This window comes from Thalassophryne amazonica, chromosome 8 (assembly GCF_902500255.1).
Source record: "Thalassophryne amazonica chromosome 8, fThaAma1.1, whole genome shotgun sequence".
In the NCBI taxonomy this organism is placed as follows: domain Eukaryota; kingdom Metazoa; phylum Chordata; class Actinopteri; order Batrachoidiformes; family Batrachoididae; genus Thalassophryne; species Thalassophryne amazonica.
The window spans coordinates 37,143,157-37,157,691 of record NC_047110.1 but is presented as its reverse complement, the minus strand read 5'-3'; the positions used below and the strand labels follow the sequence as shown (position 1 = coordinate 37,157,691).

At 40.8% G+C, this 14,535-nt stretch overlaps 1 protein-coding gene across 1 annotated transcript in view; it reads right to left on the bottom strand.

The window, feature by feature from the left end:
- Window positions 1–6,492: 6,492 nt before the first annotated feature.
- The window catches only part of syt12 (synaptotagmin XII), a 120,394-nt gene continuing 112,351 nt past the window's right edge, over window positions 6,493–14,535 (bottom strand). The window contains exon 8 of the mRNA XM_034175996.1: window positions 6,493–6,931. Within this exon, the coding sequence (XP_034031887.1) occupies window positions 6,758–6,931 (174 nt within the window). The 3' untranslated portion in view covers window positions 6,493–6,757. The remainder of the gene's footprint in view (window positions 6,932–14,535) is intronic.

Sequence of the window (14,535 nt, the reverse complement as noted above, 5' to 3'; positions counted from 1 at the left end):
AATGTATAAAAAGTGTTGTATGACCCATTTTCTGGGCCTTTCACAAGATGGACACTGCCTGTGAGGGTCCCGGTCTGGTTTTCATTGTGACCTTTAATAAATCCAAAATGAGGAATACAGTGGTTTAGTTCTTAGAAAGGCACAGTAAATTACATAAAGAGCCGGGAGAAATTACAGTACTTTATACAAGACTGAGCATTTGTTCATTTTCATTCTGTTCTCCGAGAGCAGGGGTGCCCAACTCCGGTCCTTGAGATCTACCTTCCTGACACTCTTAGTTGTCTCCCTGCTCCAACACACCTAAATCCAATGAAATGCTCATTAACCCTCTGGGGTTCGAGGGCATTTTTTGGACAGTTCACTCGCCTGGCATAAATGTTTTATTATTGCTGTTAACAGCTTTCCCTGCATCCCACAATCAAGTTTTATGTCTTTTTTTCAGGACAACCTGTGCTTTCAGAATATATATGTTTTTGTTGTGTTTTATAAGTGTAATAAAGGTTTACAATCAGAAATGAGGAAAATATAAAGCGAAAAATAATTTTCCACACACATTTATTCAAAACACACAGCAAACTATAGTAAACAACTGTTTTGACACTTTATAAAGGTAATTTGAGGTCTTGTGTGAAAGACTGGACAACAAAAAAGTTCAAAAAATAAACACTAATATACAAAATGGTCAATGCGTTTTGTTATTTTGATATGGTAAACAGTGCTTTACGCTGAGAAAGCAACAGAGTTATCCAGTAACATTCACATGCAAATTAGTGGAGCAATCCTGATAGTTACACACTCTTTGTTTGAGCACGTGAGATTGTCATCAGAGGCTCTCCGTCTGCTTTCACTTTTGCTGTGCGTAATGGCGCAGGGCGCATTGGAATAGTATGTACTCATTGGAGCACCCAGGGGGCTATTCAAACGGGCCAACTAGTAACATATCACTCCTGAAAACAATCTTTGGCTTTTCACGTGAGGTAAATCTGCCCTACGATTGGATTTTGGAAAACCATGTGACGGTGAACCAATTCTGATTTGACACTCACATTGCGCATGTCATCACATAGCTTCTATGAGGAGTACAAAGATGGCCGATGGCTGGCTTGAAATCCGCGGAGTTAACTTTTCAGCAAAAAAAAGTAAGTTTCTATGTCATATCATTAAAAAGTTATTTATAATTTAGTAAAGCTTGGTCTTAGCCGTCATATATGACAGCGTCGGCCCCAGAGGATTAAGAGCCTGCTAACAAGTCTTTCACTGGATTCAGGTGTGTTGGAACAGGGAGACAACTAAGAGTGTCAGGAAGGTAGATCTCGAGGATTGAACTTGGGCACCCCTGTCCTAGAGCATCCTTTCAACATGTGTGCTGTTCTGTCCAATTTTGGCACTCATCTCCCCAATCATAACCTTGATATCTCTTTTTGGAGATTCCTCTATAAGTGTCTGTGGTTGTGTGTAAACTTCCTCTTTGTCTTCAGCATGGCTCCCATTCCTTCAAATTCTTGGTTGCTTCTTTGGATATAAGAACTCTTACTCCTCTGTTGTGTTACTCTTTTTCTCTCTCTCTTCCTGGGTATAAAGGGTTTCTCCTGTACTGGTTTTCATGTGTCCAAAAGTGTTCCATCTTGTTTCACTTAGACCCAAAATCAATATGTTGAGCCTCAATATTTCCTTGAAAACTTGGGGCAATCTTACAGTTTGATTTAATGGCCGCACATTCCATCCTGATATTCAATTTTTTTTCTCTTGAAGGTTTAACAGGCTCTTTGGCTCTTGGTTTCTCTCATGTGCATCTTATTTGCAACATTATTACCTAACCCCTGCTGGTTTTAGTTTCTGTAATCAGTCACTTCTCTGAATGGGCAATTAGCCCAGTTAGCTGCTATTGCTATTGGACTGCTTATTTGCCTGGCCTCTCTCTTCCAACCAGTTCAGTATGGTTGGAGCTACCACGGGTATACACTTCGTCGGGCATAGGTCTTGGGACCGTCGAGGCACCCAAGTCCCATCATCACGGTCAAAGCTGTAGTCCTTAAGGGGGGTATCTTGATGGGAGGAAAGAAAAATGAGTTGGTTGCGCTTGCTTATGGCGCTCAGCCAAACGCCAAAGCTCATTTATGACAGCAAATTGGACAGACTGTGTTTCTGTTGAGGGTGACTGCTTTCCCAGTTGTTTAGAAACAAATTCTGTGTGCCCTTTTTAAATTTTATTTTTCAAGAAAGGATGGGGATGAACTACTTTGATCTGTGCCACACCTCGTTGGTGCTTTTTCGACCCTAAAAACCCATGGACAGCCTCATTTCATGCTCTATTTCTTGAATGGGTCATAGAATTACAAACATTGTCTGACTTTTTTTTTCAAGCTGTCTCTGACTGCAAGAATGTGAGAACGGCCATCCTTGAACTTTTCACACAGTGCAACATGACTTACAAACTTTCACTATGAGGAAACAGCACAAGGTTGCTGGAAGTTTTAGAGCCACAACTAAATGTAACACAACATTTCTTTCATGATACTACTGTAATCTTTCATCTGGAAGCACAGTACACTGAGCTCAACACAGCAAAGACTGGCATAACTCACCACAGACTGGCACAAGAGCTACAAATAAAACATCTAAAGTAAAGGGAGTGTTTTCAATAACAATGAATATATTGAGCTTGGTGAATATATTTGAGCTTGTATGTATAATTTTGACCTTGTGTGGATTAGAGAAGATCCAAAGTAAATTCAAACTTGTGAGTTTTTTTTTTTTTTTTTTTTGGTTATTTCTGAGGTATGCTGTATAAGCATGCCACCCTAACAAAAGAAAGTTCAAAGATGGCATTAAAAGCCCAAAATTACCACAACTTTCATGCCCATGATGAGTGTATGTAAACCTGTAATCACAAGGAAAAAAGAGAATAGTTGAACCAACTTTAAAAAGTGTTACAATTGGTAAAACTGGAATGAATTAAGTTGTTTGAACTTAAGTTTACAAACCTCCTTACACAGGTGAATCCAATCATGAGGAAGGATATTTAAGGTGGCCATCTGCAAATGCTACCCCTCTTTACATCTCTTCTAATGTGTGGCAACATGGGAGCCTCTAAACAACTCTCTGAAAACAAATATTGTTCAACATCATGGTTTAGGGGAAGGATACAGAAAACTGTCTCAGATTTCAGCTGCCAGTTTCCACTGTGAGAAACATAGTGAGGAAATGGAAGATCACAGGCACAGTACTAGTTAAGGCCCGAAGTGACAGGCCAAGAAAAATCTGAGATAAGCTGAAGCGAAGGATGGTGAGAACAGTCATAGTCAACCCACAGACATGCTCCAAAGACCTACAACATGATCTTGCTTCAGATAGTGTCTCTGTGCATCGTTCAACTATACAGGGTACTTTGCACAAGGAGATGCTGTAAAGCAAAGGAAGCCTTTTCTTTGTACACACCACAGACAGTCACTTGAGGTATGCTAAAGCACATTTGGGCAAGCCAGCTTCATTTTGGAATAAGGTGCTGTGGACTGATAAAACTAAAATTGAGTTATTTGGACATAACAAGGGGCGGTACGCATGGCTGAAAAAGAACACATCATTCCAAGAAAAACACTTGGTACCTACAGTAAAATTTGGAGGTTGTTCCATGATGCTGTGGGGCTGTGTGGCCAGTGCAGGTACTGGGAATCTTGTTAAAGTTGAGGGTCACATGGATTCCAGTCAATATCAGCAGATTCTTGAGAACAATGTTCATGAATCGGTGACAAAGTTGAAGTTGCGCCGGGGCTGGATCTTTCAACAAGACAGTTACCCTAAACACTGGCCAAAATCGTCTAAGGCATTCATGCAGAGGAACAAGTACAATGTTCTGGAATGGCCATCTCAGTCCGCAGACCTGAATATTACTGAAAATCTGTGGTGTGATTTTAAGCGGCCTGTCCATGCTCAGAAACCAACAAACCTGAGATGATTTGTAAAGAAGAATGGTCCAAAATACCTTCAACCAGAATCCAGACTCTCATTGGAAGCTATAGGAAGCGTTTAGAGGCTGTCATTTCTGCAAAAGGAGGATCTGCTAAATATTGATTTTTTTGTTGTTGTTGTTGTTGGGGTGCCCAAATTTATGCACCTGCTAATTTTGTTTAAAAAATTATTGCACACTTTCTGAAAATCCTATAAACTTCATTTCACTTCTCCAATGTCCCTGTGTTTGTCTGCTATATGATATATTTAACTGAAATTGCTGATCCAAACAACCAATGATTTATAAAGGAAAATCATGGAAATCATCAGGCGTGCCCAACCTTTACATACAATTGTATAGTCATATTTTAAATTGTAAGGTATACAGTTATTTATGTGGACTTTAATTGCCTGCCTGGACAGCGATTATTAAAACATTATTTGGATTGCTGTCCTTGTGTTTGATGTGCTTTTTATGTCTGCACATTCTGTGTTGTCTTACAAAATTGGCTATTTGAAGACATTGAAGGTTTCTAAATCTAAGAGTGTACACAGCGCTACTGTTTTTCATCCTCTGAACCAAACTGATCCCATCATGAAAAGCGAAAGGTGACACAGTTAGTGTTGAACAGATTTAATTCAAACAGCATTCACACAATACACTGTGTTCTTGAGGCACATTCACATGAAGTACTAAATAACATCATGCATGGTCAAATGTGGGCTACAGCTTCACTGAATGAAATGGAAATGCTGATTGTAAATGAAATATTGCTTCAGTATTTGGCACAGTAGGAAATATTGTCTGTGTTATTTTGAACTGAATGTCAGTGCGCTGTGAAGAATAGTATAAATCATGATCGAAACACTGATTAGGAACAAAATAAATCACAACAATGCAACCGACTGATAATGCTTTTAGGATAAGCTGATATTTCACATGATAATTCACAGTCAGTAGTTACAACAAAACAGCATTATCTACAATGTTGTCGAGAATATCTCAGACAGAAAAAAAAAAAAAAATCAGCCGTGACATTATGAATTTTACATAATCCTCGAGGCATCATTTTCATTTTAACAACAAAAATCATAACGGCTATTTCAAGATATTTCAAGCTATGTGTCTCTATGGAGCTCTAATACAACACTGCTCAAGAGACGACTGCAGGTGGCCTCAGGACAAACATGAAAATTATACTTGGACAAATAAAATCAGAATGTCAAGGTGTTCCTGTAACAGAAAGTAGCTGTGGACCCATTTAAATAAGTTAGTATCATTTACATTACATGTTAAATTCCCAGAGTTCATAATAACTCATTAATAAGCAACATTATTTGTGTTAAATATGCTCACATGACTTGGAGACTGATGAAAAAAATCCACCCATTATTTAGAAGAAATAAAAAAATGACAATAACAACAATATTCGAGTAGGTATTTACATGGTTAATTATGCTTACGCAAATTGTATTGCATTAATCATGGTAAAAACAGAACATAACACGATATTTATATGCTGATTACATCTGATTTGGCCACCCTGTAACAACTGCTACAAATTACAATTATTTCACCTGGATAAGTGTACCTGGATTTTTTTTATTATTGTTTTATTTTAAAGCACATGAAATACTGCACATATTATTTGCCAGTCTCACTGTCAACTAATTACACGAGCAAATTCCACAGAGCAAACTTGAACCTGGTTCTTAAAATGGCTACAAACTCAATCAAGTAGGTGCAGTCACTGATGTGGGTGAAAAGACAAATGAGTATTTTCCTGAAAGTGAAGCTGTTTCACCCAATCCACCCAGTCTGCCACAGAGAGATCAGCTACAACCATGCAGAGGGAGTCACACCTGGCAGGGTGCTGGGCTACTTTTCTTTATTAAAATACACTTCAGATTCCACGTAGAAATTTTTCAACCAGATTTTAAAAGTTGTGTGTGTGTGTGTGTGTGTATATATATATATATATATATATAGTAATCTTTAAATATGCCCCATTTAAATCATGATTTAAAGGGGTCCTACTGTGAATTTTTTTTATCTACCTTTTAAAGCTAAAAATTATCATGATTTCATGTTGGACATCCTCATTGTCCCAATGTCTCAATGTTAGTACACTACATAGAAACAATACTGCTCTTAAATAAACAGCTTGTTTCAGACGTCTGTGACAGATGTCACAAAAGAGCATATCTGAACTCCTGCTTGCCCTATGAGGCACGCCCACTGAGCTGGTGTACGCTCTGCGTAACACATGGCTGCCAGCATCTGTCTGCTTCAGCAAGGACGTGCGGTGAGCAGCAGCTCTTTTCTATTTAAAGTGACAGGCGCAGAAACAGGCAGTTTCTTAAAGCCTCATTTTATTTATGATGCACTGTCTCACTGCGTGTGGGGAATTTTTTGACCTTAAAACTTTATTTTTAAAAACACGCTGTGACCTGTATTAGCTTCCTGAAAAAGTGATTTATGGTATTTTTTAATTTAAAGCTGACAGTTTGGGACATGAAAAGGCCACCGTCACCTACCATCCACCTTTTAAATAATCAAACAATAACAAAGGAGATACAGTCTGGCTGTTCTGTCTCCTCACCTTTATAGGAAAAGCCTTTTCTTCCAGTTCATTATTTAGCAGAAACCATGCCCACAGTGTCCTCCTGTGAACCCTGATGCACATTCTGTGTTTTTAAAATGGTGTAACAGGTTGGAGAATGACACCAAATAAGGAACATGACCAAGCAAGTGTTTTGTGTTAAACCCGATATGCTAAAGGAGGACATTGGTGCCGCGCTGAGAGGACTAGATCCTGCGCAGAGGATGCCACATGGACACAGGTTTCCTCAGAGTAGCTAGCATCTGGTTCCAGTGGGTGATCCCCATCCCGCTCGCCTCGGGGCCAATGATCACATGACCCAAGTTGTCGCCACGCCCATCGTCGGTGACCTCAGCCACTGTCACCCTCAGAGAGAGCTCCTGCACACAGCACACACACACCACACACACACACACACGTTTATATAATCTGCTGAAAAACAATGACTCAGCATCTTGACCACAGCTTAGGTTTGCTACTGCTATTTTCCATTAAAAGCATTTCACTTTATTACACTTTAGATAGTTTAGTTTAACGTGAATTGTAAGTAAAAGGAACTGCACCATGAAAATAATTAACTGGCTGATTAAAACACATAAAAAGCCACTTTTTATGTGTGTTTTATGTGCCACAAGATTATATTGTGGTAATATCATCATTTACTTTCATGTAGTTTGTGCATATTTGAAGCACACACTCAAAACAAAAACCAAAAACAAAAAAACATTAAAATAATTGTCATGAACATCCTGGAAATTCTCTCAACACGTGGAGATTTGTACTATCTCTTGCATAAATACGCAATGACACAGTTATATATTGTTTGTGTGTTGATTTTAACACAATAGGGAAGCGCAGTCTCGTTTGAACACTTGCGTGATATCGTGGGATTTGACCACTTCTGGGGACAGCGGCAGCCTCCCATTGCGCAATACAAACACAGCATCACTTCACACGGATAAATGGTGCAGTGTTTTGTTTTCGGCTGCAATCACCGAAGCAGTCGTGAAAAAATGTAGGGGCTTTTTTTCGGTTCCCAGTGTAGAAGGGAAGATGAGGCAAATGTGAGAGGTCGTGTTGGCAAGTGTTAGCCTACACAGCTAACCAGAGTAGCTGCATTCTCTCGCCTGCACAACCGCCTCAACATGTTTGAGCTCCGGGTCAGAAACAAAGCGCAACACATGTCCACTTTCCACCGCATCGTCACTTTTTCTTTGCATTTTCACTTTGTTTACCGTGTAATTTGCTCAAAAACTCAGAGAGGGCTGTCCCCGGATGTAGGATTATTGCGTCATATTTTAACCCTTTAGCGCCAGCCCGCAAATGAGATTGCTCTGCACAATTTTATTGCTTGTAAGATGTGTTATACAAAACGGATTAAAAGTGTGGAAATGCAAACAACATGGATCAAGTATATGTGTAGTGGCTGCAATCTGCATGCGAACTCATGATCTTCGGCATGGAAGTTGGATTCTCTAACCAGAAGACTAAAACCCAGGGCTCTGGTCTTGTGACCAGAGAATCCTTTTGAGCTGTTGGGAGTGAGGTTTACTAACTACATATACACAGCGACACCTGCTGGCCTCCATTACACATGACAGGCCCTGTGATAGATTGGCAGCTGGGACAGGCTTCAGCTCCCCCATGAAACTTAAGTAGAATAACCAGGTTTAGAAATGTTCATGACATTTGTCCATTTATTAACCAAACTAGTGGCTAGTGCTAACCACTAAGCATGGCTTAGTGGTTAGCACTGTTGCCTCACAGCAAGAAGGTCATGGGTTTGAGTCCCACCTGTTGGCTTTCTGTGTGGTGTTTGCATGTTCTCCCCATGTTTGCATGGGGGTGCTCCAGTTTCCTCCCACATTTAAAAAGACATGCAGGTTAGGTGAATTGGAAACTTTATAACTGTCCATGTCTCCCTTGCAAAAGAGTTCTCAATCTCAATGGGACTAACCCGATTAAATAAAGGTAAAATAAAAAAAGATAAAACTATCATTGACTACATAGAAAACCTCAGGATGATGACTTTTTTATGTCTTCAAAGATTATTTGGTTAATAAATGGACAAATGATGTGAAATGTCATGGCCAGTTTTATTAGATGTTTTTTAAACCTTTGAACTGTACTGTGTATTCTGGTCTTGCACAACACACAACTCTCTCAGTGTCTGTCAGTTAGGAGGATTAATCAAACACCCAAACCACTTTATCATACTCTGTCGAAAAATATTCTTTCTTTCAGCACTGTGAGATGTTTTTGATCATTATTTAGGGCCCCTTCACAAATAGTGCAAAGTTTGGATGAAGTGCACACTTAGTGCGCATGACGCAGGAATCGTGTGCAAACCGTGTAATGTCGTCCCTGTCGCCACTGCCTCGTACACCTGTTGCTACAACTATCTGCGCACACAAGCACCTGAAAGACAAAGTGTGTGCTGTGTGAACCGATCGAACCCTCTCGCACCAGGTGTCGGCCAAATTCCAAATTAGAAAATGTGTGGCCAGTCACACTCTTGGCATGACAAGAGACTGCAGGCGACCACTGTCGTACTGCTGTGAAATTTATCTAAGTTTCCCACGAGTGTGACTTTGCAAACACACACACTGACACATGGGTGTGTGCGCTCCACTCACGGCGTGGCTTCCGACAGAAGCAGCTGTAGTGATCTGTCATTCTGGACATTCCAGCTACACAACACCTACTGTGTTTGGACAGCCATGGATTAACAACTGTTCCACTGTGAGGTGCGTGTGTCTGATTGCTGTATTTACGTGGATATAAATAAAAACATATATCGCCGTGGTGGCAACAAGCTGCAGCAAGTAATCATGTGCACGGAGCGGATACTGACAGGCCCCCAGGTTGAAATGGACCATCACATTAGAACACACAGCAGGCGATCTGACCATCACATCACCTACGTGAGCTCCGTTCCACATGACGTGGTGTCTGTGCTGTAGCGTGCTGTCTACAAGACACATGTTGGGCAGAACACGCTCGTGGGCGACTGGATGCATCGGACCAGTAGATGTGGACATGATCAGAGCACACTGCTTCTCATTCATGTCATTTCAAGACTGTATGTCTGTGACCATGGGTCATCACCAGAGGAACAGACGGATCATATTTGTATTGCTCGCTTGATAAATGTGGTGTTTTATATGGTGTGGGATTTAATTTTTTTTTTTGTAATACTTCCATGTCATTCTTGATATGAGGCAGATTCCCACAGCTTTCAAAGAACAGTTCTGTAGCTCAGTGGTAAAGTCACTGACTGCAGATCAGAGGTTTTGAAAGGAGCAAGTTCGTGTCCCGAGTGGTGTGGGTTTTTTTTTATTATTCCACATAAGCGGCGCGATGTGGTCCCACAGGTACCAGCTGGTTTTTTTTATTCCACATATGTTGCGCAATGTGGTTCCACACGTACCAGCTGATTTTTATTTCTTCCACATAAGCGGCGCCATGTGCTGCACCTGGCACTGTTCCTGCTCAACAAACGCATGCACGAACTCTGCACGGGTTCGTGCACACCTGCCTGTCAGCATGATGTTTTGTGTGCTAATGTCAAACTGTTTCACCGTTTTCATCCAAACTTCGCACTATGTGTGAAGGGGCCATTAGGGAAAGCTTAAAAATAAAGCACCAGTCATGCAGTAAATAAAGCAGGCAAAAAAAGAACGCAGGTCAGTTTTGGATCAGTGCATTGTGCTATTAATATTCATGATGACAGGCCATGAGAATATACAGTGCATCCGGAAAGTATTCACAGTGCTCCACTTCTGACATTTTGTTATGTTGTAGCCTTATTACAAAATGGAGTAAATACATTTTTTCTCCTAATTGTACACACAATACCCCATAATGACAATGTGAAAAAGTTTTTTTTAAGATTTTTGCAAATTTATTAAAAATAAAAACTAACAAATCACATGTACGTAAGTATTCACAGGCTTTATCATGAAGCTCAAAATTGAGCTCAGGTGCATCCTGTTTCCACTGATCATCCTTGAGATGTTTCCACAGATTAATTGGAGTCCACCTGAAGTAAATTTGTTTGATTGGACATGATTTGGAAAGGCACACACTGGTCTACATATAAAGCATACTTTATACTTTATGGTAAAGTACCAGGAATTGTCTTTAGACTTCTGAGACAGAATAGTCTCACGGCACAAATCTGGGGAAGGGTACAGAAACATTTCTGCTGCTTTGAAGGTCCCAACACAGTGGCCTCCACCATTTGTAAATGGAATCCACCAGGACTCTTCATAGAGCTGGCCACCTGTCTAAACTGAGCAAACGGGGGAGAAGGGCTTTAGTCAGGGAGATGACCTAGAACCTGATGGTCACTCTGTCAGAGCTCCAGAATTCCTCTGTGGAGAGAGAACCTTCTAGAAGGACAACCATCTCTGCATCAATCCACCAATCAGCCCTGTATGGTAGAATGCTCAGATGGAAGCCAGTCCTTAGTAAATGGCACCTGGATGCCTGCCTGGAGTTTGCCAAAAGGCACCTGAAGGACTCTCAGACCATGAGAAACAAATTTCTCTGGTCTGATGAGACAAAGATTGAACTCTCTGGTGTGAATGCAAGGTGTTATGTTTGAAGATAACCAGGCAGCATCCCTACAGTGAAGCATGGTGGTGGCAGCATCAAGCTGTGGGGATGTTTTTCAGTGGCAAGAACTGTGAGACTAGTGAGGATTGAGGGAAAGATAACTGCAGCAATGTACAGAGACATCCTGGATGAAAACCTGCTCCAGAGCGCTCTTGACCTCAGACTGGGGTGACAGTTCATCTTTTACCAGGAAAATAACCCTAAGCACACAGCCAAGATATCAAAGGAGTGGCTTCATGACAACTCTGTGAATGTCCTTGAGTGACCCAACCAGAGCCCAGACCTAAATCTGACTGAACCTCTCTAGAGAGCTCTGAAAATGGCTGTGCACCGACGCTCCCCATCCAACCTGATGGAACTTGAGAGGTGCTGTAAAGAGGAATGGGCCAAACTACCTAAAGATAGGTGCACCAAACTTGACACCTGACTGGAAAATCACTAAGGGCCCTTGGGCAAGGCCTTTAATCCCCTATTGCTCCTGGTGTGTAGTGAGCGCCTTGTATGGCAGCACCCTGACATCGGGGTGAATATGAGGCATAATTGTAAAGCGCTTTGAGTGTCTGATACAGATGGAAAAGCGCTATATAAATGCAGTCCATTTACCATTTGTGGGATCATATTCTAGAAGACTTGAGGCTGCAATTGCTGCCAAAGCTGCATCAACAAAGTATTAAGCAAAGGGTGTGAATACTTTTTAATAATTTTTTTAATTTGGAGAAAAAAAAAAACTTTTTTCATGTTGTCAGTATGGGGTGTTGTGAGTAGAATTTTGATGGAAATATGATTTTCATCCATTTTGGAATCAGGCTGTAACATAAAATGTGGAAAAAGTGAAGCGTCGTGAATACTTTCCAGATTCACTGTCATTACTAACTCTGACTGCCCATTTAGTTGTCTTTCAGCTCTGACCTGAGTCAAAAATAGACCTTTGCTTATTTGCTGTGCAGCAGCACATACTGGGGCAACTGAAACGTACTGCTGCCAAGCAAGTGGAAAAGGAAGCACCGACTGTCGCAGACGGAACTTAAACATAGTATGTGGAAATCTGCCCATACACTGCTCTCCATGATGGGCAAGATACATGAAGAGTCATTCTAAGTAAGATTTAGTCACAGATGCCTGTTGCTCAGTGACTAGAGCAGTCTGGATTAATGACCAAGAAATCAACGACTGACCATGTCCCAATTTTGAGTACAAACTGAATGGAAGCATAAATATCAGTGTTGCTTCTCTAGCCCAAAGTGTCACATGACTGGGGCAGATAGCAGTCCACTTTCAGGCGGTAGCGATGGACCAGTTGTCTGCATAGGTGGTTGCCATCTGGGACCAAAGGTGGTTCCTTAGTGTGGTGGATGCAACAATGCACCAAGTCAACACCATGGAACTGGTCCGGGTCATGAATGGCAACCACCCAGGCAGACAACTGATTCATTCCCACATCTCTAAAATAACCATTGTTCTGCTGCAGCCAGGTGAAATGTGAAAATCCCATTGACCTTCTCCAGCCACTGGGGTCCTCAAGACTCAGGCACCTGTGTGCTGGATCATGCACAGAAAAACAGGCCACATGGCCAAAATGTCAGTGCTGACTCGCCCTCACAATGCCAGTAATACTCCTCATCCTGGTTTCTCTCAGTAAACCCTCATTTGATACAAGGTTAGTCCAGCAGTACCAATGGATCCTCAGAAGACACAATGCATGGCACCAGCATAAACTCCCAGACCTGACTTAGTAGAGAAGCTTGAATCTTCGACTGGACTGGGTTGCTTGACGCGAGGACGTTTCGCTTCAAATCACAGAAGCTTCCTCAGCTAAAATTCTTGCTCTGGTGGTCTGACTTCTGTCTTGACTCTTGTAGAGAAGAATAAACAGAAGCCACAAAAGCTGGAGTTTTAAACCTAACCAGACCCCTCCTACCGAGAGGCAGACTGCTATAGGCTAGTGACTAAACAATAGCTCTAATTAGCACCTACTGCGCTCTAGTTAGCACCCTCCTAATGACAGGGCAGCTGTCCCTCCTAATGATGGGACAGACGCCTCTCCTGAAGGCTCCCTTGATGACATGAATGAGTCATTACCATGAACAAAAGACTGAAACTGCTTTGACCTGAGTACCCCATTGTAAACAGGGGACAAAGCGTGTCTGAGACCCGCCCCCCGGTTAAGGCTGGGTTTCAACTGTTTCACATAGAATGCCTCCTTGACCCCTCTCTCAAACCATTTCTTCTCTCTGGCTAAGATTTTAACTCAGTTGAGGGAAAATTACTTACATTGTCAGGGAATGTCAGCTGCATTAATCATGGTAACAGACTATTTAAGCATTTCTCTTTTTTTGCCTTTCAGCTTCTGGAGGGGCTCTGCCCCCCATACTCCCCACCTTTTTAAGTATTTTTATTTTTTTGCTTTTCAGCTGACCCCCCATTACAGCCTCTTAACCCCCTGCCACTTTAAGCATTTTTTTTTTTGTAAATTAATATTCAAAGTTTTCAGCTAGTTGACAGTAGGGCTGTACAATATGGTACAATATGGCCAAATTATCGTATCTCAATATTGTCATATAAATTGTCATATAAATGTCACTTATATACATGCTGTCCATATTCTTGAGCCACTTAGGTGGCTAGGGAGAGTTCCCATGGGATAAAAAAGCTTTTCAAACTACCATCCCTGGTTCTCAAGACCAGGCACCTAAGTGGCTCGTCTCTCTGTTTTTTTTTAAAGATATTTCAGTGTACCTTAGCAAACACTAGTAGCATTCCACCTTAGATTTGGAATGTATAAAAGAAGCTATACCTTACTGAATTTTCATATCAATATGATATACGATATGACTATGATTTGACACAAAGTGCAGCAACAGTGAAAATTAAACATTCTTAAACAAAACAGTAATAATACCACACTCATTTTGCACTCATTATAAGGTTAGGATACTGTGCCCTCCAAAAGTATTGGAACACTTGGAATTTCACACATTTTAATTTGTTTATGCCATTTTAAATACAAGAAATACAAAAAAAAAGTAAAGAATAAAAAATTCTAAATTTATCTTCCTCAAACTCAAACTGAAAGCAAATCTCTAAAACTTGATAAAACCTGTAAATAATAATCAGTTTTATTGCCAGTTTTCTTTAGACAAGTCAGGGGATGGAAACATAAACATTTCCAAGTCACTGAATATGTCTTGGACTCTATTTAGTACATCAATTATGAAGAAATACAAAAGTTTCTTTCACCAAAACATCAAATCTAGGCTTTCATCTCAAATGTACTTTCTGTAAAATTGTAGCTGAACTTTCAGGTCTTTTTTTTTTTTTTTTCAGAAAATCCTCCTCTACACCACTTCATCTGGAAGCTGGATTT